This window comes from Melanerpes formicivorus, unplaced genomic scaffold, assembly GCF_026170545.1.
Source record: "Melanerpes formicivorus ecotype bairdi unplaced genomic scaffold, bMelFor1.0.p_v2 SCAF_83, whole genome shotgun sequence".
Lineage (NCBI taxonomy): Eukaryota > Metazoa > Chordata > Aves > Piciformes > Picidae > Melanerpes > Melanerpes formicivorus.
The window spans coordinates 1933702-1956415 of NW_027142435.1; the positions used below are offsets into that span (position 1 = coordinate 1933702).

The window sequence follows — 22714 nt, forward strand, 5'->3', positions numbered from 1 at the left end:
GTTTTTCCCCTGCAAAATCTTCTCTTCTTCAGCTTCCCCCACCCCAAGCTACTCCCTGCTACTCAGTGCGGGGGGGGAGGAGAGTACAGCTCAAGTCACTTAGCTGATGAGCAGACCGGACTCGGTACTTGGCCGAGAGGCAGCACCGCCGGGGCCAGCGCTTCGCTGCGGCTTGGCCGCGCCCGGCAGGGCAACGACCGCAGGTGCCCTCCGCGCCGGCGGAGGCGTGGCCTGGTCGCCTTCCGACCGCCGCCTCGACCAATGGCGTGGCCGCGCGAGCCTGCGGGGCGGGCCGCTCCCCTCGGCCCCGCCCTCCCCTTCCTCCACGAGCGCTCTAAAGGGCGGCCGCGTGGCCGCGCGCGGCATCTGCTTCTCGCGCCGCCTGGGGGTCGTCGCGCGCCTGCTGCTTCCTGAGGTAACGGCGCATGCGCGGCCCGCGCGCCGTCCCGCCCTTCTGTGCTGGCGGCGCGTGGCGGGAGGCGGGGGGTGTCGCGGTCCGCTCCGGCGGCGCGGGAAAACCGCCGCTGCCCGCGGGAGTCGTGACCGGGCTGGGGCTGGGGGGATGCCAGCGGCTTACAGCAGGTTGTGCACCGCAGCCTGGCCCTGTCCATCCCGCAGCCCTTCGGGTGGGCGGCTCCGGTGTCCCGGGTGGGCGGCTCCGTGTCCAAGCCAGCGTCCCTCCCGGTGTCCCGGGTGGGCGGCTCCGTGTCCAAGCCAGCGTCGCTCCCGGTGTCCCGGGTGGGCGGCTCCGTGTCCAAGCCAGCGTCCCTCCCGGTGTCCCGGGTGGGCGGCTCCGTGTCCAGCGTCCCTCCCGGTGTCCCGGGTGGGCGGCAGTGTTTCCCTGGGCTGGATGCTGAACTTGAGCCCGTGTGCTGCGGGGGTTTTCAGGCTTTTACACCGCTACTTGTCGCAGCTGCTGAGCCAGCTTCTCCTGCCCACCCTTTCACGGGTGGGCTGGGCTGGGCAGCAGAGCCGAAGCACTTCGGCTTTCTGGTTGAATAACTCACAGTCGGTTTGGGGCTGACCCGTCCACCGTGGGCTGAGGCTGGCGAATGATGCCAGAAGGAGGCTCAGCCCTTGCCCGTGGGTGGCTGTCACCAGCCCTGCCCTGCATGGTGGAATGATGTGAAGTGACCTGAGCCACCGGGGATGCTCTGGCACTGACGGGTGGGCATCAAGGGGAGATGAAGTCTTGGGTGGTGGGAGCTGGCAGGGACATGGGTGCTGTGTCTCTGGACACCACCCCCCATCCCCCCCAGGCTTTGGTGCCCTGCAGGAGGGGATTTCCGCCCGCGGGCAGACAGGGGATGTGTGGTGAAAGCAGAGCTGCAAAGAGGAACTCGGAGGCTCCTTGTGAGTCACTGTGCTGAGGATTCACCTGAACCAGCCCCACGTCTGCTGAGGCAACTTGCATGACGTTCAGAATGAGTTGTGAGGCTGAGGAGGGAGCTGTGTGGTGCTGATGCCCTCAGCTCACAGTGCCTTGGTGCCTCCCAGCTCTTGGAGCAGGGCAAGCCCTTGCTCTGGATGATGCCCTGTGGTCAGCTCTGCTCAGCCAAACTTCAGCTCTGACTCTGGTGGAGACCAAGGTCCACCTGCAACGCTGTCCACTGAAGATCTCAGGTCCATGGGATGCCCAGGTGGCTGCTGAGCACACAATGGTCTGGTTTGAGCTGAGGCTTTTGGAGCTCTGTGTCCCTCAAGCCTGCCCACATCCTGCTGGCTGTCACCAGCCTGCACCTCCTCAGTCTTGGCCTTTGTTTTGTTGGTGAAGCTCTGCAGCTCTTTCAGTCTTTGTTCCACCACCTTCCAGTTCTCCCAGGACATGACTCTCCCTCGCAGCAGCAGGCACTTCGTATTTAAATGACTTCAGTTGTTCCACAGCCTTAATTAAAGGGAGGTTCCTCTCTGCAGCCTTTCCTTTGGGTGTGTTCTTTGTGTTCCTGAAGCTCCCTTGGTGCTCCACAGTCTCTTTGTCTCCTCTAGAGATAGGGCAGGGCAGGAGAGGATCATTTGTGATCCTGTTCACCCCCCCGGGGATCTATCAGGAGGTTAAGCCTGGCTCTGAGTGTGCTACAAAATCTGTCCCCATCTCTCTCAGAGCTGTCATGAGGCTACCTCCAGCCTTTGTCTCCAAACCTCCTTGCTGCAGGGAAGAGCAGGTGGCAGGAGGAATGCTCTGATTAGTGCAGAGGGAAAAGCAGGGGCTCAGAGCAGCCTCCAGCTCCTTGCTGGGGCTCTGGGGAGGATTGGGGGTGCAGGATTGCACAAGGGGCTCAGGCTGCTGCAGTGAGATCCTCCTCACCTAGTGCCTTGGACTGTCCTTGAGCAAGAGAGGTGATGGTGACACCCCCAGCAGGCACCAGGCAGTCTGGTGACCTCTGTGTTCTTCTAGACGTGGGTTTGAGTGTCCCCAGGCTGGGGAGGGAACCAAACTCAGGTTTCACAGGTCTGGGTGGCTGCTCCCAGCACTGTGCTGCTCTGGAGAGATGATGTCCCTTTCATGGAACCCCAGCATGCTGGGGATGGGAAGGGAGCTCTGGAGCTCCTCCACTCAACCCCCCTGCTCCAGCAGGGCTCCCACAGCAGCCTGCCCAGCAGCACAGTACCCAGGGGGGGTTTGGAAGCTCTGCAGAGTAGGAGACTCCACAACCTCTCTGGGCAGCCTGCTGCAGGCCTCCAGCAGCCTCACAGCAATGAATTTTCTCCTCCTGTTCAGATGAAACCTCCTGGCTGCCAGTCTGTGCCCCTTGCTCTTTTGTCCTGTCCCTGGGCACCACTGAGCAGAGCCTGGCCCCAGCCTCTTGCCCCTCGCAGCTCCTTCAGCTCTTGCTGAGCATTGCTCCGTTGCCCTCTGGGGCTGCTCTGCTCCAGGCTCTCAGCCCCAGGGCTCTCAGCCTTTGCTGCTCCCAGAGCTGCTCCAGGCCCCTCAGCATCCTGGTGACCCTCTGCTGGACTCCCTGCAGCAGTTCTGTCTCTCCTGAGCTGGGGGAGCCCAGGACTGGATGCAGCACTGCGGCTGGGAGCTCACCAGAGCAGGGTGGGAGGAGAACCTCTCTGTGTTTCCTCAGCTGGCTGCTTAAAAACCCAACCCCAGGACCAGCCCCTGTGGCCTGCCGGCTCCTCCCGAGCTGGGCATTTCTGGAGCCATCCCTTCCTCTCTCAGCTGCTGCTCCTGGGTTAACTCTTTGCTGTGCTGGGAGCTGCAGCCCCGTGGCAGAGCCTGGGGGAGCAGTGAGGTGTGGGTGAGTCAGGGCAGGTGGGGGGCAGGGGGTGGGGATGCTCTCCTGAGCTGCTGCTGTGAGCTGGGGCTGGTTGTGGCTTTTCCCTCCCACCCCTCAGATGACAGCAGGGTTGGAGTCACAGGATGGAAAGGTTGCTTTTAGCTTTCTTTAGCTGCTCTCTGGCGTCAGGCAGGCTTCTCACGCTGCCGGCTTCAAATGACGTCTGTGTGATGCAGGTGCGGGGGGGGGAAGAGCCCAGCCCCCAAAATCCACCTCCTGAAAGGATGAGAGCCAAGCTCCCATCAGCCAGAAACCCTCTGGAGCAATTAAAGCTCAGCCTGCCCCAAACCGAGCTGAGCCCCCCAAAGGCTTTGGGTGGAAGGGACCCTTGAATAAAATCCCCTTGGGAGAGCACCTGGGCGGCAAAATCCCTTCAGGATGAGGTCTGGGAGCCCCCAGACCCCAGCAGGACTCTGTGTGTGTGTGTGGGGGGGGGGGGGGTGTACCCATGGCTGTGTGTCTGTCCCCCCCGCTAAGCTGTGACGTGTCAGAGGCAGGGATGGGGCCAGGGCTGCCTTAAGAGGCAGGCGTGTGGGGTGAGGAGCTGCTTCCAATTGCGAGGCAGCAGCACATGACATAAGAGCGCTTCCGAGCTGCCTCCGGGGCGCTAGTTTAAACGTAAAAGGGCTGTAGAGACCGGTGCCGAGCCGCCGGGGCCGAGCCGCCCGGTGCCGAGCCGCCCGGTGCCGAGCCGCCGGTGCCGAGCCGCCGGTGCCGAGCCGCCCGGTGCCGAGCCGCCCGTGCCGAGCCGCCGGGGCCGAGCCGCCCGGTGCCGAGCCGCCCGGTGCCGAGCCGCCCGGTGCCGAGCCGCCCGTGCCGAGCCGCCCGTGCCGAGCCGCCGCAGCCGGCGGGGGGCTGAGGGCTGAAGCGGGACCCGCAGCCCGCACCCGGTGGGTTTTGGGGCAGGGGGAGAAGGTGGCTTGGGAGCTGAGCTGGGAGGGGGAGGGATAAAAAGGAGGCGAGGTGATGCTTGTCTGGGTTTGTGGAGCTCTTCCTGAGCCGGGGTTGGGTTTTGTGGCTGTGGATTGCTGCAGCTGCTGAGCTTTTGGGGCACGAATCCTGCTCCCCCCTTAGCACCCCGCAGCCGGAGCGGGCTGGGGGTGGTGCTGCTGTGGGGCAGCCTCACTCAGAGCTCCCTCAGCAGCTCCAGGTTGATTTCCTTCTCTCTCTTTGTGTTTTCCCCCCTCTGTGCCTGGCTGGCTTTGCCTCTGCACCTCCTCTGCTGCCAGGGACGAGGCTGGGCGAGGTGGGGGCAGGCATGGCGCTGGTGGAACCGCTCCCCTCGGCTTACTTCCATCCAGCTGCTCCCGGGAAGCTCGGGGAGGTGTCACTGGAGGATGTGCTGCTTGGATCTCCAGCCAGGTTTGTCTCCTTCAAGGTTCTCTTTTCCCCTCTGTGGTGTCTGTTTCCTCTGCCCCCCGAGCACAGGATGTGGTTGGTGTTGCCCTGGTTACTGCTGATGCTTTGGGGCTTGGGTGAAGCTTCAAAGGTAGATTCGTGGAGTGGGTCGGGTGGGAAGGGACCCCTGGAGTTCATCCAGTCCCAACCCCCCCTGCAGGCAGCAGGGACACCACCTCTGTGCAGCTGCCCTCCATCGGCCTGAGGGCTTCATCCTGCCCATGCCACCATCCCTCCCACCGGCTCCTGGCAGGGGCTGCCCCTCAGGCTGGCCCCTGGGCAGCTCCCCTGGGTGCTAGGTACCTCCACCCCCACCCAACACATCCTCAGTGCAGCCTGGGAGGGTCCCAGTGGCTCTGATGAGCAACACTGCTCTGCCTGGTGAGGCAACAAACCTGAGCCACAGCAGCCCAGCACGGGGGTGGGGAATCAGAAGGGGGATTTGGAGGTCACCCAGGACACCCCCACTGCTAAAACACTCCCTCAGGCTGGCCCCTGGGCAGTTCCCCTGCAGCCAGCCAGGGGCTTCAGGGCAGATGATGTCCTCCTGTGTCTTCCCTCCCCCTCTGTTGGGCTCTGGAGGAGTTGAGTTTGCAGCCACAGCTCTTGGTGCACCCAGAGCCAGTGGTGCAGGAGTGCTGTGGAGCTGGGGATGTCCAGCAAGCCAGGCTGGAGCTGTGGAGCATCCTACTGAAATGGAGAGGCCCTTCCCCCCCCCAGCTGTGAGGGATGGAGGGGAGAGGATGAGAGTGAGAGCTGAGCATGGTGACAGTGGCAGAGAGCCTGCAGCCACTGCAGGCTTTGGATCACCTCCTTGTGGCTGCCTACATCTGGGGCTGAATCACAGCATCCCAGCATGGAGGGGTGGGAAGGGACCTCTGGAGCTCCTCCACTCCAACCCCCTGCTCCAGCAGGGCTCCCACAGCAGCTTGCCCAGCAGCACAGTGCCCGGGGGGGGTTGGAAGCTCTCCATCCACACCAGGAGACTCCACAACCTCTCTGGGCAGCCTGCCCCAGGCCTCCAGCAGCCTCAGACCAAAGAATTTTCTCCTGCTGTTCAGGTGGAGCCTCCTGGGGTCCACTTTGTGCCCCTTGTGCTGTCCCTGGGCACCACTGAGCAGAGTCTGGCCCCAGCCTCTTGCCCCCCACAGCTCCTTTAGCTCCAGGCTGGGCTCAGCCTCTGCTCCAGCGCTGGGGCTCAGCCTCTGCTCCAGGCTGGGCTCAGCCTCTGCTCCAGGCTGGGCTCAGCCTCTGCTCCAGGGCTGGGGCTCAGCCTCTGCTCCAGGGCTGGGGCTCAGCCTCTGCTCCAGGGCTGCTGCTCAGCCTCTGCTCCAGGGCTGCTGCTCAGCCTCTGCTCAGCACTGCTGTGGACAGAGCCACATCTGCAGAGGGGACACTGTGTGTGCCAGCTCTGCTGAGCTTCACAGCCCCCCTGGGATGCTCTCTGTTAGTCCAAGCAGCCTCTTGCTGGGGAGCAGATCACTCTCCAGGCTCTCTGTCCCCCCCAGCCCTGGCACTGAGCTCCTTCCCTCATTTGTTGTGCAGGCTGCATTTGAGCTCTGTGTCACAAGAGGAAGGAAGAGATGATTCAGGTCAGGGGAAGGGGAATTGCTGGGGAATTTCTGCTGCTCTTCCTGGGCCCTGGGCCTGCTCTGCTCATGCAAAGCTGGTGGAGAAACAGTGCAGGGCTGAGGACTGGGCTGTGCTGGGAAATGTTCTCCATCCTCAGGAGGAAATCTGTGGTGGGGAACATCTTGTGAGCCCTTGATTGGGACAGGGGGGGGAAATAAAGGAGCCTTGACTCATCTCTGCTGCTGCACAGTGCATGGGAGTGGTCACAGCAGATCCTCTCTGTGCCTTAAACCTTCAGCTGCCCAAGGAAGCAGGAGCTGAGTGTCCCTGGGGACTGAGAGCATCAGCCAGAAGGCAGCCCCTGCCCCTGCCCAGGCTGCCTGCTGCTGCCTTGGCTCCTCTCTGGCAGAAAATAGGAGCCTGGGGGTGGGTGGACCCTGCCTGCTTTAGGCTGGGGGCTTTCCCTGGGCCCCCTGGCAGCTCCTGCCTGTGCTCTGGTCATGCCAGGCAGAGATCCTGGGGCTGAAGCTTGCCCCAGAGCTGCCCCTGCAGAGGGTTGGGGCTGTTGTGATGTCAGAGCCCTGCAGCCCTTCTAGAAGCACCAGGGGGTGGTGCCAGGGACAGAGCTGCCCCCAGACAGGGTCCTGGGGAAGGGTCAGCACCTGGCACTGGCCTGAAGAGCAAAGCCCCAGGGGTGGCCTGCAGCAGGGGGCTCCAGGGGGCTGCTGGAGAAGGCAAGGTGGAAGCTTTGGTTCCCTGCCCTACAGTCTTGGGCTGACTAAAGCCTGGGCCAGTGGTCCATGGGGAGGCCTTGCCCAGAGCAAGGGAGCAAACATCTCCTGCCTGGGGAGCAGGGCACAGGGGCTTGGGTGCCCAATCTCCCAGGGTCTGGCTCCCAAGCCCTGGTCTGGAGTGGGCTGTGTGGCTTGGCTGATCCTCATCCTCATCACCTAGGGCTGTGAGGAGAGGGAGGGAGGCAGAGCTCTGTTCTGCAGCTGTGGGCAGCTTCCACCACCCCACAGAGGGCTGGAGAGGGCAGCTGCAGCTGGCAGGGCAGGGCAGGCTGCTGGGGAGGAGCATGGCTGGAGCAGATGCTGTCCTTGGCTCCAGCTCCTCACAAGCACTTGGGGGGAGCCTGTTGTGCTCAGGAGCCTCCAAGGGAAAGGCTTCCTGTGAGATCAGCTTCCTGCTCCCCAGCTGGCCTGGCCTCCTGCAGGATGTTCTGCAGGACCCCACTGGGGATGTGCCCACAGGGGGCTGAGCTGTGGGCCTGCCCCCTCCCCCTTCAGTAGTACTGGAGGCAGGAGATAAGCCCCAGATCCAAGTGTCCCTTCCTGCCCCCCTCCTGCTCCCCCTGCAAGGCTTCAGGCACCTGCAGCAGGGCTCTGGGCCTCAGCTGTTGTTTCCTGGGTGGTTTTTATGGATCCCTCTGAAATGGTAGCTCCTGGGCTCTGGGGAGGCCACAGCTTGAGCACTGGGCTCAGTTTTGGGTCCCTCACTCTGAGGAGGACACTGAGAGGCTGGAGCAGGTCCAGAGGAGGGCAAGAAAGCTGAGGAGGGGTCTGGAGAGCAGGGCTGGGGAGGAGATGCTGAGGGAGACCTCAGTGCTCTCTGCAGCTCCCTGAGAGGAGGCTGCAGCCAGGAGGGGGTTGGGCTCTGCTCCCCAGGGACAGGATGAGAGGAAGTGGCTTCATGTTTGCCCCAGGGGAGGTTTAGGTTGGCCATGAGGAACAATTTCTTCCCCCAAAAGGCTGCCCAGGGCAGTGGTGGAGTCTCCATCCCTGGAGGGGTTTCAGAGCTGTGGTGCTGAGGGCCATGGTTCAGTGGGGCCCTGGCAGTGCTGAGCTGATGCTTGGAGTGGATGATCTGCAAGGTCTCTGCCAAGCAAAAGGCTTCCCTGACCCTCTGCAGGGGCCTGAAAGCAGCCCAGGCCCAGGCTGTGCAGGCTGCCAGGGGCAGCAGCTCCACTGCTGTGGCCTTGGAGGATGGGCAAAGGAATAAATTGCCCTGCAGGAGGCCAGGAGCCACCTTGAGGTCCCAGGGGGGCCAGCCCTGATGGGGCAAGCCCAGGGTGCTCTCCAGCCCCCAGCCCAGGGCTGATTGCTGCTGTCTTGCAGAGCTGCTGGAGCAGATGAGGACAGCAAGGCAGAGGGGCTGCAGATGGCCACAGCTGCTTGCAAAGGTAAGTGCCCAGAACTTGGAGTCACTGTGCTGCACCTGAACTGAGTCCTGAAGTGAGAGAGGAGCTGAGCAAACCACAGCAAGGGAAGCAGAGACTCAGCCTGCAGCATGGCCTCCCCAGGAGGGTCTGGGCTCTGGCTTCAAAGCATGGAGGTGCTCCAAGGAGCAGGCTGGGTGCTGCCACTGGCCCATGCCTGTGGCCCAGGTGGTGCCAGGCTGCTCTCAGACCTCCCTCACACACCAACACAGCTCAGGGGATGTGGTGGTGGCAGGAGGCTGGCTCCAGTGCAGGAGGCTGAAGGCAGCAAAGCAGCTTAGAGGTTGGTGCAGAAGTGGCTGAGGGGCAGAGGAGGCCACAAGGAGGATCCAGGGGCTAAGAGGAGGAGCTGGGGGAGCTGGGGGGTGTTCAGCCTGGAGAAGAGAAGACTCCAGGGGGACCTCAGAGCTGCCTTCCAGTACCTGGAGGGATCCTGCAGGGAGGCTGCAGAGAGACTTCTCCTGAGGGGGTCTGGAGCCAGGCCAAGGGGGAATGGTTTGGAGCTGAGGGGGTTGGACTTGGATGATCTCCAGAGGTCCCTTCCAGCCATCCCTCCCCATGCTGGGCTCCTGGGGTGAATGGGAAGCTGTTTGACAGCCTCTGGGGTGTGCTGGAGAGGTTGCATCTCTTAGTCCTGCTCCAAACAGGAGCTGCTTGGCAAAGCTGCCAGGAATAAAAGGGTCAGAGAAGGGAGGTGGGAGGAGGCAGCCCAAGGCTTGCTCTGAGGTGTGATGCTGGTATGTATAGCTGGGGGATGGCAGCAAGCCAGCTCCAGCTCCTCAGCACTTCTCTGCTTCCCCCCCAGCCTCCTCAGCACCTGCCCCCAGCCTGTGGACAACACAACGAGATGGAGAAGTCAGGCTGAGGCTGGAGGAGCAGGGCATAGGCAGTGAGGCACCAAGGACTGTCCATCAGCTCTTCCAGGAGGCTGCTGCAAAGTATGGGGACTGCTGGGCCCTTGCATCCAAAAAGGGAGGCCAGTGGGTAAAGCTCACCTACAGGAGGTACTATGAGGAGTGCTGGAAGGCAGCAAAAAGCTTTCTGAAGGTGAGCTCTGGCTGAGTTCTTCTCCTGGTCCCAGTTGCTTCCATGCTCAGTGATCAGAGTGCACAAGGCAGTGGCTGCAGCCGAGTGGCTCAGGCTGTGGGAGGGCTCTGGAGACCAAGTCCAATCCCCCCTGCCAGGGCAGGGCACCCAGGAACACATCCAGGTGGGCCTTGGAAGTCCCACAGCCTCTCTGGGCAGCCTGCTGCAGGCTGCTGCTGACTTCCTGGGCTGCAGTTTTGAGGCAGGGTCCCAGGGCAGAGCTGAGCTGCCCCTTTGCTCCTTCCTCCTGCTGGGGCTGGGCAGTGTCTGCTGGGAAGCTGAACTGGCTCTGCAGTAGCTGTGGGGAGGCATAGCCATACCCTGCAGGATGAACCTTTGCCTGCAGCAGAGCTCTCTGAAGAACTCTTTGAGAGTTAACTTCAGAGGAGTTCAGAGCTCCAGGAGAGGAGACTCAGCCTGGAGAGGAGGAAGAGACCCTGGAGAGTGAGGCTGGGGAGGCTCTGGCACAGGGGGGCTGTGGCTGTCCCCTCCCTGGATGAGGCCTTGAGCAGCCTGGGCTGGTGGGAGGTGTCCCTGTGCATGGCAGGGGGTTGGAACTGGCTGAGCTTGGAGGTGCCTTCCCCCCAGCCCCCTGTGTGCTGCCCTGAGGCTGGGAGCCAAGCTTGCTGTGCCCTCTCTCCTTGGCAGCTGGGGCTGGAGCGCTTCCACGGCGTCTGCATCCTGGGCTTCAACTCTGCAGAGTGGTTCATTGCTGACATTGCAGCGATCCTGGCAGGGTAAGAGAGGGCTGCTGCCTCTTGCTGGGCATCTTGCTGCAGCATGCAGCTCGTGGCAGGAGCTCTTTGGGGCAGAACTGCCAACAAACCCCCGACCCAAACCGCACAGCCCAGGGCTCAGCCCCTGGGGCAGCCTGGTCCAGGTGGTGGTGACCCTGCTGCCTGCAGGGGGGTTGGGCACGATGCCCTTGGAGGCTCCCTCTCCAACCCAGAGCCTTCTGTCACTCTGTTCCTCCCCAGGCTTCTCCTCCCCGAGCAGCTGCAGCGGCTGGGGGTCCCCGGGGGCTTTGCTCAGGCTCTGATCCTGGCTCTTGCTGTTGTTTTGGGCTGGGTTTGTCTCTCTTGCAGAGGATTTGCTGTGGGGATCTACACCACGAACTCTCCTGAGGCCTGCCACTACGTAGCAGAGAACTGCAGTGCCAACATTCTGGTGGTGGAAAACCACAAACAGCTGCAGAAGATCTTGGAAGTAAATACCCTGCCTGGGGGCTGGGGGGTCCAGCCCCCTCCCCCCTGCCAGCTGGGGGAGGGGGAAGCCCTCAGGGCAGTGCTGAGGTCCTCAAGGTGAACAAAGAGGTCTTCAAGGCCAGGCTGGATGAGGCCTGGGTTCAGTGGGAGGTGTCCCTGCCCGTGGCAGGGGTTGGAGCTGGCTGAGCTCTAAGGCTCCTTCCAACCCAAAGCATTTTATGCTGCTCTGGTGGAGCCTGCTCCATGTGCTGAGGAGTCAGTGGTGCTCAGCCTCAGCAGAGGCTCAGTGGTGGTTCCACAGCTCAGCAGAGCCCCAAAGGCAAGAGGGAGAGCTGAGCACCCCCATGGCTGGCTGCAGCACCCCAGGGTCCAGGGAGGCAGCTGGGACCCGACAGGGGGCTGTGGAGGGGCTGCTGCTGCTCTCTTCTCCCAGGTACTTAGTGGCAGAACAGGAGGGAATGGCCTCAGGCTGCCACTGGGGAGGCTTAGGCTGGACATGAGGGAAATATCTTCCCCAGCAGGAGTGGTGAGGGATGGGAATGTGCTGCCAGGGAGGTGGTGGAGTCACCATAAAGGTGGCTGGGGCTGTGCTTTAGGGCTGAGCCTTGTAGGGAAGGGTCCTGGGCTGGCCCTGGTGATCCTGAGGGGCTTCTCCACCCTGAGTGTTTGTGATTCCCGTGGCAAGCAGCAGCAGATGTCAGCTGCTGGGGCCCGTGGGCTGCAGAGGACCAAGCAGAGCTGGCTGCTCCTCACACAGCTCCATTTGTCACCCAGATTCAGCACAAGCTGCCTCACCTGAAAGCCATTGTGCAGTATGGGGAGGAGCTGAAAGAGAAGAGGCCCAACCTCTACTCTGTAAGTCCTTGGGCACCTCTGTGGCCTGCCCTGTGTTCAGCTCCTGGCTTGCAAGTGACCCTCCCCTGCCCCAGGGCTCTCAGCACCTTGGCTTCCCTGAGGCCCTGCTTGCCTCACTGCAGCAGCAGTTGCTGATCCCTGCTGCAGGGGAGGGCTGGGGGCAGCAGGGGAGGGCTGGGGGCAGCAGGGGAGGGCTGGGGGCAGCAGGGGAGGGCAGCAGGGGAGGGCTGGGGGCAGCAGGGGAGGGCTGGGGGCAGCAGGGGAGGGCAGCAGCGGAGGGCTGGGGGCAGCAGGGAGGGCAGCAGGGGAGGGCTGGGGGGCAGCAGGGGAGGGGAGGGCTGGGGGGCAGCAGGGGAGGGCAGCAGGGGAGGGCTGGGGGCAGCAGGGAGGGCAGCAGGGGAGGGCTGGGGGCAGGAGGGGAGGGGAGGGCTGGGGGGCAGCAGGGGAGGGCAGCAGGGGAGGGCTGGGGGCAGCAGGGAGGGCAGCAGGGGAGGGCTGGGGGCAGCAGGGGAGGGCTGGGGGCAGCAGGGGAGGGCAGCAGGGGAGGGCTGGGGGCAGCAGGGAGGGCAGCAGGGGAGGGCTGGGGGCAGCAGGGAGGGCAGCAGGGGAGGGCTGGGGGCAGCAGGGGAGGGCTGGGGGCAGCAGGGGAGGGCAGCAGGGGAGGGCTGGGGGCAGCAGGGAGGGCAGCAGGGGAGGGCTGGGGGCAGCAGGGGAGGGCTGGGGGCAGGAGGGCAGGCAGCAGGGGAGGGCTGGGGGCAGCAGGGGAGGGCAGCAGGGGAGGGCTGGGGGCAGCAGGGGAGGGCAGCAGGGGAGGGCTGGGGGCAGCAGGGAGAGCAGCAGGGGAGGGCTGGGGGCAGCAGGGAGAGCAGCAGGGGAGGGCTGGGGGCAGCAGGGGAGGGCTGGGGGCAGGAGGGCAGGCAGCAGGGGAGGGCTGGGGGCAGCAGGGGAGGGCAGCAGGGGAGGGCAGCAGGGGAGGGCAGCAGGGGAGGGCTGGGGGCAGCAGGGGAGGGCAGCAGGGGAGGGCTGGGGGCAGCAGGGAGAGCAGCAGGGGAGGGCTGGGGGAGGGCTGGGGGGCAGCAGGGGAGGGAGCAGGGGAGGGCTGGGGGCAGCAGGGAGAGCAGCAGGGAAGGGAACAGGGGAGGGCTGGGGGGCAGCAGGGGAGGGCGGCAGGGGAGGGCTGGGGGGCAGCAGGGGAGGGGGCTGGCAGCACTGGAGGGTGGCAGCAGGCTGCCCTCTGCCAGGCAGCCTCAGGCCCCAGTTAATCCACCTTGCCAAGCCCAGTGGCCTCCCAGGCTTGCAGCAGGGCCAGGAACCTTCCCCAGGCTTGGCTCCAGCTCCCTTCCTGCTGCTCCCCACGGCAGCCGCAGAGGCTCTGAGGCTGAGCCTGCAAATGTCCAACCCCCTCTGGGTGCCGCCGGGGGTGGGAGGCAGCTTCCCTCTCTCGGCCTGTAGCAGGGGGTTTGGTTTCCCAGGTGGGGGATGGTCCCCAGGGTGCCTGAGCTCCTCTCCTGTGCGCAGTGGGAGGAGCTGCTGGAGCTGGGCAGGGACGTGGCCGACGCCGAGCTGCAGGAGGTCATCGCGGCGCAGAAGCCCAACCAGTGCTGCACTCTCATCTACACCTCGGGCACCACAGGGCAGCCCAAGGGGGTGATGCTCAGCCACGACAATGTGAGTCCCTGCTCCCACTGCTGGCCTCCCTCTGGCCTCAGCTGGCTGCTGAGGCAGGGCACAGAGCAGCTGAAGAGTGTGGGTTTCCTCCAGGGGAAGTGGCCTCAAGTTGGGGCAGGGATGGTTTAGGATCAAGTCACGGAGTGGGGTGGAAGGGACCTTCAAGATCAGCCAGTGCCTACCCCCTGCCATGGGCAGGGACACCTCCACCAGCCCAGGCTGCTCAAGGCCTCATCCAGCCTGGCCTTGATGGCACCCACAGCCTCCCTGGGCAGCCTGTGCCAGGCTCTCCCCACCCTCACTGCAAAGAATTCCTTCCTCCTCTCCCTCTGCCCTCTCCCAGCTCACAGCCATTGTTCCTCATCCTGCCACTCCCCAGCTCTCCTCTAGCCCCCTTCAGGTACTGAGAGGCTGCTCTGAGCTCTCCCCAGAGCTTTCAGGCTGGACATGAGGAGCAGTTTTTCTCCCAAAGGGACCTCAAGGCCTGGCCCAGGCTGCCCAGGGCAGTGGTGGAGTCTTCAGCCCTGCAGGGGTTCAAAGCCCTGGTGCTGAGGGCCATGGTTTAGTGGTGCCCTGGCAGTGCTGGGGGAAGGGTTGGACTCAATGATCTTCAAGGCCTCTTCCAAGCCAAACCAAGTCTGTGCCTGAAGACCTCAGGGTGCTGTAGTCCTGCTGTGGGAGCTGTGCCCTGAGCCCTGCTGCTGGAGGGGCTGTGGCTGAGCGCTGCTGTGGGTTCCTCTTGCAGCTGACGTGGACAGCAGCAGCTGCAGGACGCTTCCTCATGCTGACAGATGCCAAGGAGAAGCAGGAGGTGGTGATCAGCTACCTGCCCCTCAGCCACATTGCTGCACAGATGTCAGACATTTGGTCAGCCATGGCCTTTGGGGCTCAAGTCTTCTTCGCTCAGCCAGATGCACTGAAGGTAAAACAGGAGGTGGAGGTCCTGCACCCACCCCAGCCTGGCCTGCTTCAAAGGCTGCCTTGAGCCCAGCCTCTTGGGCCTGGCTTGGCCTTGGCTTGGCCCCCAGCCTCTCAGGCCTGGCTTGATCAACCTCCTGGGTCTGGGAGCTGTGATAACTCTGTTTGTGCAGTCCCCAACTGCTCCTCTGTAAGGCTCTGTTGGCTCTGGCCTGAGCTTTGCCTTTTGTCTCCCTGTTGCAAGCTCCAGTGAGCTGGCCAAGCACTTCACAGCTTCTTGGTGTCTCACCTGGCCACCAGATCCCTGCCCCAGCAGCCTGCTTGAGCAATGGCCTTGTTTGCTCTGCCCCCGTTGCACAATGTCACCACCACCAGCACTGCTAAATCTGTGTCCTGAGAACAATTCTGCTGCTGGTGCTGTGCCAGCCTTGGCCCTGAAGGCATCAACCTTTTGCTGCCTTCTCAGAAGCACTGTTGCCTTGCTCACTGTGGTGCCCCAGAGGTTCCTTGCCCTTGTGGGGGGAGCTGGCCTTGCCCAGTGCTGCTCTGTTGGCAGCCAGCGGCGCTGGCTTGGCAGCTCCTCACAACTGATCCCTGGGTCTGTGAGCAGTGCTGACCTGCAGCCTACAGTGAAGCACTTCTGAAAGCTGCATTGTTCTTCTCCTTCCCTCAGGGCAGCTTGGTGGACACCCTGAAGGAAGTGAGGCCAACTGCTTTCCTGGCAGTTCCTCGGGTCTGGGAGAAGATAGAGGAGAAAATGAAGTCCATAGGAGCCAAGTCCTCGACGCTGCGGAGGAAGGTGGCGACGTGGGCCAAGGGGGTTGGGCTGCAGACAAACCTCAAGTGGATGAATGGGTAGGTGTGAGCCTGAGGGGTGCCAGGAAGGGCAGGAGAGCTTCACTGCCAGCTCAGGGATTGCATCCTGTGTCACAGGGCAGATTGGTGGACAGTGAAAGCTGGGGGGGGTTGAACCAGAGGGTGAGCAGCAGGGGCTGGGGGTGGAAATAGAAGCACAGAAGCCTCTGGGCTGGGGAAGACCTTTAAGATTCATAGAATGGGTTAGAAGGGACCTTAAAGATCCTCCAGATCCAACCCCCCTCCCTTTAGAGCAGATGGCTCAAGGCCTCATCCAGCCTGGCCTTGAGCACCTCCAGGGAGGAGGCATCCACAGCCCCCCTGGGCAGCCTGTGCTGGGGTCTCCCCACCCTCACCCTCAAGAATTTCTCCCTCACCTCCAGTCTCAATCTGCCCTGCTCAAGCTCAAAGCCATTGCCCCTGATCCTGGCCCTCCCAGCCCTTGTCACAAGCCCCCTCCTAGCTCAGAGCACAGGATTAACCAGGCTGGAAGAGCTCCTGCAGTGCAGCCATGCTCTCGCCCTCCCCAGGCTGCTGCTGAGCCACGTCCCTCAGCACCACACCTCTGTGGCCTTCCAGCCCCTCCAGGGCTGGGGATTCCTGCACCCAGGCAGCCCAGATAATGCCTTGATTTGCTGAGCAGCCTAAGGCAGGATGAAGCTGAGGAGGGGGAGGGAGCTGAGTGTGTGACCGAGGCCTCTGTCCCCGCAGCTCTCCGGAGGTGCCGCTGAACTTCCGCCTGGCCAAGCACTTGGTGTACAGGAGGGTGCGGAGAGCCCTGGGGCTGGACAGGTGCACCAAGTGCTACACAGGGGCTGCCCCCATCACCAGGGAGACCCTGGAGTTCTTCCTCAGCCTGGACATCCCTGTCCTGGAGCTCTATGGCATGAGTGAGAGCTCTGGGCCTCACACCATCTCCCTGCCGCACGCCTTCAGGCTCACCAGGTAAAGGCCTTGCTGGGAGGTTTCTCCTCCCTCTGCCATCTCCATCTCACCTGAGGCTGCTCAGCCCCAGAGTCTTTGCTGCCAGGAAGCAGCAGTTCCTCTGGCAGCATCTTGCAGCTGAGGAGCTCTGCTGGGGGGTTGGGACTGGAGGACCTTTGAGGCTCCTTCCAACCCAAACCGCTCTGAATTCTGTGTCCTTGGCCTGGGGCTGTGCAGCAAACAGCTCCAGCAGCCAACCCTTGCTGCCAGGGGCACCCCCAGCTTCCAATTCCAAGCTGAGGTGATGGAGAGCAATGGGTGGAAGACAGCAGATGTGTGAGCATTGCTCTCTGCAGCCACAGCTGCTTCTGGAGCTCCCTTTCCACGAGCTTTGCCCTTGCTTGCTGGAGCTGCTGTGTGCAGAGCTGCCTGGCTTCCTTCAGCCCCTGCAGCCTGAGGGGCTCTGCTCTAACCTCAGCTGCTCCTCAGCCTGGTGGGAGCTGGGGTCCTGATGCCCTGGGGGTTGTCTCTCTGCTCTCTTGGAAGCTGTGGGAAGGAGGTGGCAGGCTGCAGGACCCTGATTGACAAACCAGACCGAGATGGCAATGGGGAGATCTGCTTCTCAGGGAGGCACATCTTCATGGGCTACCTCAACATGGAGGAGAAGACCAAGGAGGCAATAGATGAAGATGGCTGGCTGCACTCAGGAGACATTGGCAGGCATGACAAGGATGGATTCCTCTACATCACAGGCAGGATTAAAGGTATTCACTTCTTCAGTCTCCTGGGTTGGTTGCCCTGGGCTTGCACAGCACCAGGACATGAAGCCCCCAGCCCCTTCAGAAGAGTGTTTAAATGCTGCTCCTGAGTGTGGCTGCAGAGGGTCCTGGGGCAGGGCTGGTGCTGGGACCTGACCTCTGAAACCTCTGCTTGCAGAGGGAGGGAGGGAGGGAGCCTCTGCAAGCTGCTTTCAGAAGCAGCTGCTAATGCTTTGTTTGGTGGTGCTGGACCTGCCCAGGCTGTCCTGCCAGGTCCCTCCAGCCTCAGCCAGCTCTGCTGGTTCCCCTCTGAGGGACAGCAGCAGCTCAGCACTGCTGTGAGAAGGGCTTGCAGCAACCTCCTGCTTGGGACACCTCTGACCAAGCCCAGCCAAATCCAGCTTAGTGCCAGGCTTCAGCCAGCTCAAAGGGCAGCAGAGAGCTGCTGGAGGACATCTCTGGGAGGGGCAGGCTCTCCTCTGCCCTGCAGCAGGCTGGGGGATGGCACAATCACCCAGTCCCAGCATTGGGAGGGGCTGGCTGGGACCTTTGGGGACCATCCAAACCTTCTCCAGGCTGAGCAGCCCCAACCTTTGGTGCCTGCCCCACAGGTGCTGGGGCACAGCCTTACCACTTGACCTGGCAGACCCAAAGGAGCTCTGAACTCCTTTCAGGCTGTGAAGGAGCTGAGGGTAAAGCTCTCGAATGTTAACCAGGATCTGCCTTTCCCCACCCTTCCAGAGCTGATCATCACTGCTGGGGGTGAGAATGTTCCTCCTGTTCCCATTGAGGAAGCTGTGAAGGATGCTGTGCCCATCATCAGCAATGCCATGCTGGTGGGAGACAAAGCCAAGTTCCTTTCTATGCTGCTAACCTTGAAGGTAAAGGGGATGGGAATCCAGCTGTGGTGCTGAGGGGCTTTGGTTCCACTGAGGAAGGGAAGTGCTGCACTTCTGTAGTGCCTGCTAGAGCCTGGAGGCAGTGGGGAGTAGGAGCTGCTGTAGCTGAGGTGTAGCTGGACAGAGCAAGGAGCAGGGAAGGGCCAGGAGGATGAGCAGGGGGCTGGAGCACCTCTCCTGTGGGGGCAGAGTTGGGGCTGTTCAGCCTGGAGGAGAGAAGGCTCCAGGGAGACCTCAGAGCTGCCTTCCAGGAGCTGAAGGGGCTCCAGGAGAGCTGGGGAGGGACTCTGGGCAAGGGCTGGGAGTGCCAGGGTGAGGGACAAGGGCTTGGAGGTGTGGAGGCTGGAGAGGAGGGAGAAATTCCTTCCAGTGAGGGTAGGGAGAGACTGGCACAGGTTGCCCAGGGAGGGGCAGCAAAAGCAGAGATCATCTTGGGGTAGCAAAGCAGAGGTCTGGGAGATGAGCTCTGGAGCCAGCTTGCTCCTTGGTATTGAGTAAGGAGAGATCTGAAGGAGTTCCCCTGCAGGAAGCTCTGGTGTGGTGTGGTGGCTGGCATCAAAAGGATGAACACTGCAGTGGCTGATCCCTTGGACAGGGGGAGCTGGGGTGGGGAGGAGCTGGGGTGGGGGGAGCTGGGGGGTGGGGGGAGCTGGGGTGGCTTCCCCTGGCTGTGAGGCTCCTTGCTGTGAAGTCCTCAGCAGCTGAAGTGACCTCTGGGGGTTTGCCTTGCAGTGCACTGTGGACAGAGAGACTGGGGAGCCAGGGGATGACCTCACCCCAGAGGCCATTGAGTACTGCCAGAAGCTGGGCAGCAAGGCCACCAAGGTCTCTGAGATCCTCAGCAGCAAGGACAAAGCCATCTATGGAGCCATCCAGAAGGGGATTGCAGCTGTCAATGAGAGAGCTGTCTCCAATGCCCAGAAAGTCCAGAAGTGGATCCTGCTGGAGAAGGACTTTTCTCTTGTTGGTGGAGAGCTTGGTGAGTGGGGGGCAGGGAGGGGACTGGGGGCTCCCTTGGCAGCCCTCAAAGCCTCTGCTCTGCCCTGGGGAGACCCCACCTGCAGCACTGTGTCCAGCTCTGGGGACAGGCTGGGGGAGCTGGGGCTCTTTGGCCTGGAGAAGGCTCCAGGGAGGCCTTAGAGCTGCATTTCAGTATCTGCAGGGGACCTCCAGGCAGGCTGGGGAGGGGCTGTGCAGAAGGGGCTGTGGGGGCAGGATGAGGGACAAGGGTTTGAAACTCTGTGACCTCAAAAGGTTGGAGCAGATCATAGAATCAATAAGGTTGGAAGAGACCTCAGAGGTCATCAAGTCCAAGCTGTCACCCAGCACCTCCTGACAACTCAACCATGGCTCCAAGTGCCACATCCAGTCCCCTCCTGAACACCTCCAGGGATGGGGACTCCACCACCTCCCTGGGCAGCACATCCCAGTGGCCAATTCCTCTTTCTGGGAAGAACTTTCTCCTCACCTCCAGCTTAAACCTCCCCTGGCACAGCTTGAGACTGTGTCCTCTTGTTCTGGTGCTGGGTGCCTGGGAGAAGAGACCAATCCTTGAGGTCCCTGCCAAGCTGGCATTCTGTGATTCTACCCCCCCCCCCTTCTTTACCTCCCCAGGCCCCACCATGAAGCTGAAGAGGTCAGTGGTGGCACAGAAGTACAGAGACCAAATCGCTCAGTTCTACGCCGAGCTGGAGACCCCCACGGGCACGGAGAGCCCCCTCCAGCAGCAGCACTGAGCACAAGGCCCTGCTGCCACCAGGGCTCCTCACAGGAAGGAGAAAGGAAACCTTCTGACTTCTCCTGAAATAAATGGAGGCTTGGGCAGCAGCAGCAGCCCTTCCCCAGGCACCCAGCTGGCCGTGGCGTGGCCCTGGTCCCGCAGCCTGCTGACTGCTTGTGCCCTGTGCTTCCTGTGGCTGTGCTCTGAGAGGCTCCTGGGGGGCTCCACTCCATGGCCTTTGGTCTGTCAGGGCTGGGGTTGGTTGGTTGTTGTTTTTATACCATCTTTACCTCTTCTGTTCTCAACCAAAGCTTTCTCCTCCCCAGCTGAAGGGCAAAGCAAGCAGCAGCTGCCCCTCCCTGCTGAGGGAGGAGGACAGAGGTCTTGTTCCAGTGGTGGTCTTCAACCCTTCCCTCCCCATCCCTCCCCCAAGTGCATGTTCAGCTGCATGCTGCTGACTTCAGAGCTCTTTAACCTCCCCCCAGACTGTCTCCAGGATGAGAGCTCCTGAGTGCCTGCCCAGCCTGGCTCCTGGGCCATGGGCAGCCTCTTCCTTGCTGGCTTTGTGCAATATTTTGGGGTCTGGTTTGTTTAGCTCTGTTTTTGTTGTTCCATAACTGGAGAGCTTCACCCAGCATCTACCTGGCCTGTCTCCTGGGAAGGCTTTTCCACACAGGGACTGTTGTGTTTGGCTGTGGTCTGCACCACCCACAGCCATGGTGGCTGTGGAGTGTCCTGGAGCTCCAGAGCTGGGAGGATTGAGGCTGCTTGAAGCTCTGTGGCTGTGCTGGTAGAGAGGAGGTGTGGTAGGAGCCCAGGAGCTCAGGGGCTGCTGCTTCTGAGGGTCAGTGAGCAACCACTCCAGCAGATGTGAAGCTGCTTTGCACTGAATGTTGGACACAGGGCACAGCCTCCTGCAGGGCTGGGGGGGAATCAGCTCCCAGGGCTGGCTGGGGGCTCTTGAAGGTCTCTTCTAAATGGTTCTGCAAGGAGGATTCCTTCATCCCAACACCTAATGAAGTACTTTGAACCAAGCCAGGTTGAAAGCAAAGCAGGACCCATGGGGCTGAAAAAGGAGAAGCCCTTGGTTTGGAGAAGACCTTCAGCAGCCTCCAGCCCAACCATTCTCTAACTCTCCCAAGGCTGGGGCTGAACCATGGCCCTCAGCACCACAGCTCTGAAGCACCTCCAGGGCTGGGGCTTCAGCCACCTCCCTGGGCAGCCTCTGCCAGTGTCTGAGGACCCTTGCAGTGAAGAAGTTTCTTCTGATGTCCAACCTCAACCTCCCCTGGGGCAATTCGAGGCCATTTCCTCCCATGGAACAGCTGCACCCCTGGGGTCTGAGTAATGGTTCTCAGAGGCAGAGGACCAGGAGCTGGTGGTGGGGGCAGAGGGATCAACATTGCAAGAAGCTGGAGGTGGCTGCAGCTCAGAGCAGCTCTGTCCCTCCACCACTGCCTGCTGGTGGAACCTTGCTGTGAGTGGGCAGCAGCAGCACCTGGACCTGGGCAGCTAAAAACCTTCTCTCTGCTCAGGGCTGAGTGAAATTCCCCTTGCAGGAGTGGCCTCAGCACCTGGCTGAAGGGAGGACAAAGCTTCCCTGCTGCTGGGCTGCTGCCCAGGGTTGTGTTCTGAGCTGGGTGCAGCTGGGAGGGTTCCAGGGCCCAGGAGAATGCTGAATAAAAACTCTGCAGTTTGTGTCCCAACACTTCAGTGACTCCTGCTGAGTACCTTGGAGCTGAGGGCAGGCTCCAGGGGGAGCAGGAAGGTTCAGTTCTCTTGGCACAGGCAGCTCCTTCAGCACCACTGATCCATGGAAGGGGTTGGGGTGGAAGGGAGCTTCAAGATCATCCAGTTCCAACCACCCTGCCAGGGGCAGGGACACCTCCCACCTGCCCAGGCTGCTCCAGGCCTGGAAACCTCCAGGGAGGAGGCAGCCACAGCCTCCCTGGGCAGCCTGTGCCAGGCTCTCCCTTCCCTCACTGGAAAAAAAATTCTTCCTCTTCAGTCTGCTTCCCCTCTCCCAGCTCCAAGCCCTTGTTCCTCATCCTGGCACTCCCAGCCCTTGTCCAGAGTCCCTCCCCAGCTCTCCTGGAGCCCTTTCAGCTCCTGGAAGGCAGCTCTGAGGTCTCCCTGGAGCCTTCTCTCCTCCAGGCTGAACAGCCCCAACTCTGCCCCCACAGGAGAGGTGCTCCAGCCCCCTGCTCATCCTCCTGGCCCTTCCCTGCTCCTGGCTCTGTCCAGCTACACCTCAGCTACAGCAGCTCCCACTCCCCACTGCCTCCAGGCTCTAGCAGGCACTACAGAAGTGCAGCACTTCCCTTCCTCAGTGGAACCAAAGCCCCTCAGCAGCACAGCTGGATTCCCATCCCCTTTACCTTGAAGGTAAGCAGCAGAGGAAGGGATTTGGCTTTGTCTCCCACCAGCTACCTCTCCCCACAAGTTTTCTTTGCCTGTGAAGTGGAAAAAGTGAAGCAATTCATAAAATCAGTCAGGGTTGGGACTCCAAGAATCATCTAGCTCCAAACCCCCTGCCCTGGGCAGGGACACCCCACACTAGATCATGCTGCCCAGAACCTCATCCAGCCTGGGCTTAAACATCTCCAGGGAGGAGGCAGCCACAGCCTCCCTGGGCAGCCTGTGCCAGGCTCTCCACAGCCTCCCTGGGCAGCCTGTGCCAGGCTCTCCCCACCCTCACTCTCAAGGATTTCTTCCTCCTCTCCAGTCTCAATCTGCCCTCTCCCCTCCCAAAGCCATTGCTCCTCATCCTGCCCCAATGACCAGGAGATCACAGAATCAGTCAGGTTGGAAGGGACCACAAGGATCATCATGGGCAGGGACACCTCACACTAGATCACACTAGATCATGCTGCCCAGAGCCTCATCCAGCCTGGGCTGGGGCCCCAACCCCCTCCCTGGACAACCCATTCCAGGGCTTCACCACTCTCATGGGGAAGAACTTCCTCTTCCCCTCCAGCCTGAATCTCCCCACCTCCAGCTCCATTCCATTCCCCCTAGTCCTATCACTCCCTGAGATCCTGAGCAGTCCCTCCCCAGCCTTCCTGGAGCCCCCTTCAGATCCTGGAAGGCCACAATGAGGTCACCTCAGAGCCTTCCTCTCTCCAGACTGCACAACCCCTCGGGGGGGGGGGGGGGGCGAGGAACCCAAACCCAATTTCCTTTTCCCTCCCTTTTTGTTTTTCCCTCTTAGCCAGAGCCAGAAGCAGCTCCTTGGGGGAGGCAGCAGCAGCAGCACAGCAGCACCCCCACCAGCCCAAACCACCACTTCACCTTCAGTGTTTTGTTGGGTTTGGTTTTCACTTTTCCAACTTTATTTCATTTTTTTTTCTCATT

The 22714-nt window shown here is 62.0% G+C and overlaps 1 protein-coding gene across 2 annotated transcripts; it reads left to right on the forward strand.

Annotated features, from left to right (window-relative positions):
* Positions 1-381: 381 nt before the first annotated feature.
* ACSBG2 (acyl-CoA synthetase bubblegum family member 2) lies at positions 382-21068 on the forward strand. Of its 2 annotated transcripts, none has more exons than XM_068164976.1 (15): positions 382-415; positions 4514-4646; positions 8372-8436; positions 9278-9519; positions 10207-10295; positions 10644-10764; positions 11538-11618; positions 13137-13286; positions 14032-14208; positions 14878-15059; positions 15771-16004; positions 16530-16747; positions 17483-17622; positions 18373-18619; positions 19255-21068. In XM_068164976.1, the coding sequence occupies exons 2-15, from the start codon at positions 4543-4545 to the stop codon at positions 19374-19376; spliced, it is 2172 nt and encodes a 723-aa protein (XP_068021077.1). In that variant the 5' UTR covers positions 382-415; positions 4514-4542; the 3' UTR covers positions 19377-21068. The 2 variants fall into 2 exon arrangements, with proteins under 2 accessions (XP_068021077.1, XP_068021078.1); XM_068164977.1 differs by lacking the exon at positions 382-415 and adding an exon at positions 4093-4174.
* Positions 21069-22714: the final 1646 nt, after the last annotated feature.

Excerpts from the sequence above, each read along its gene's own strand:
- ACSBG2 (XM_068164976.1), top strand. The coding sequence starts at position 4,543 with ATGGCGCTGGTGGAACCGCTCCCCTCGGCTTACTTCCATCCAGCTGCT. Across the intron at positions 8,437-9,277 it reads GGCCACAGCTGCTTGCAAAG|CCTCCTCAGCACCTGCCCCC; the intron begins GTAAGTGCCCAG and ends CTTCCCCCCCAG. Across the intron at positions 14,209-14,877 it reads CTCAGCCAGATGCACTGAAG|GGCAGCTTGGTGGACACCCT; the intron begins GTAAAACAGGAG and ends TCCTTCCCTCAG.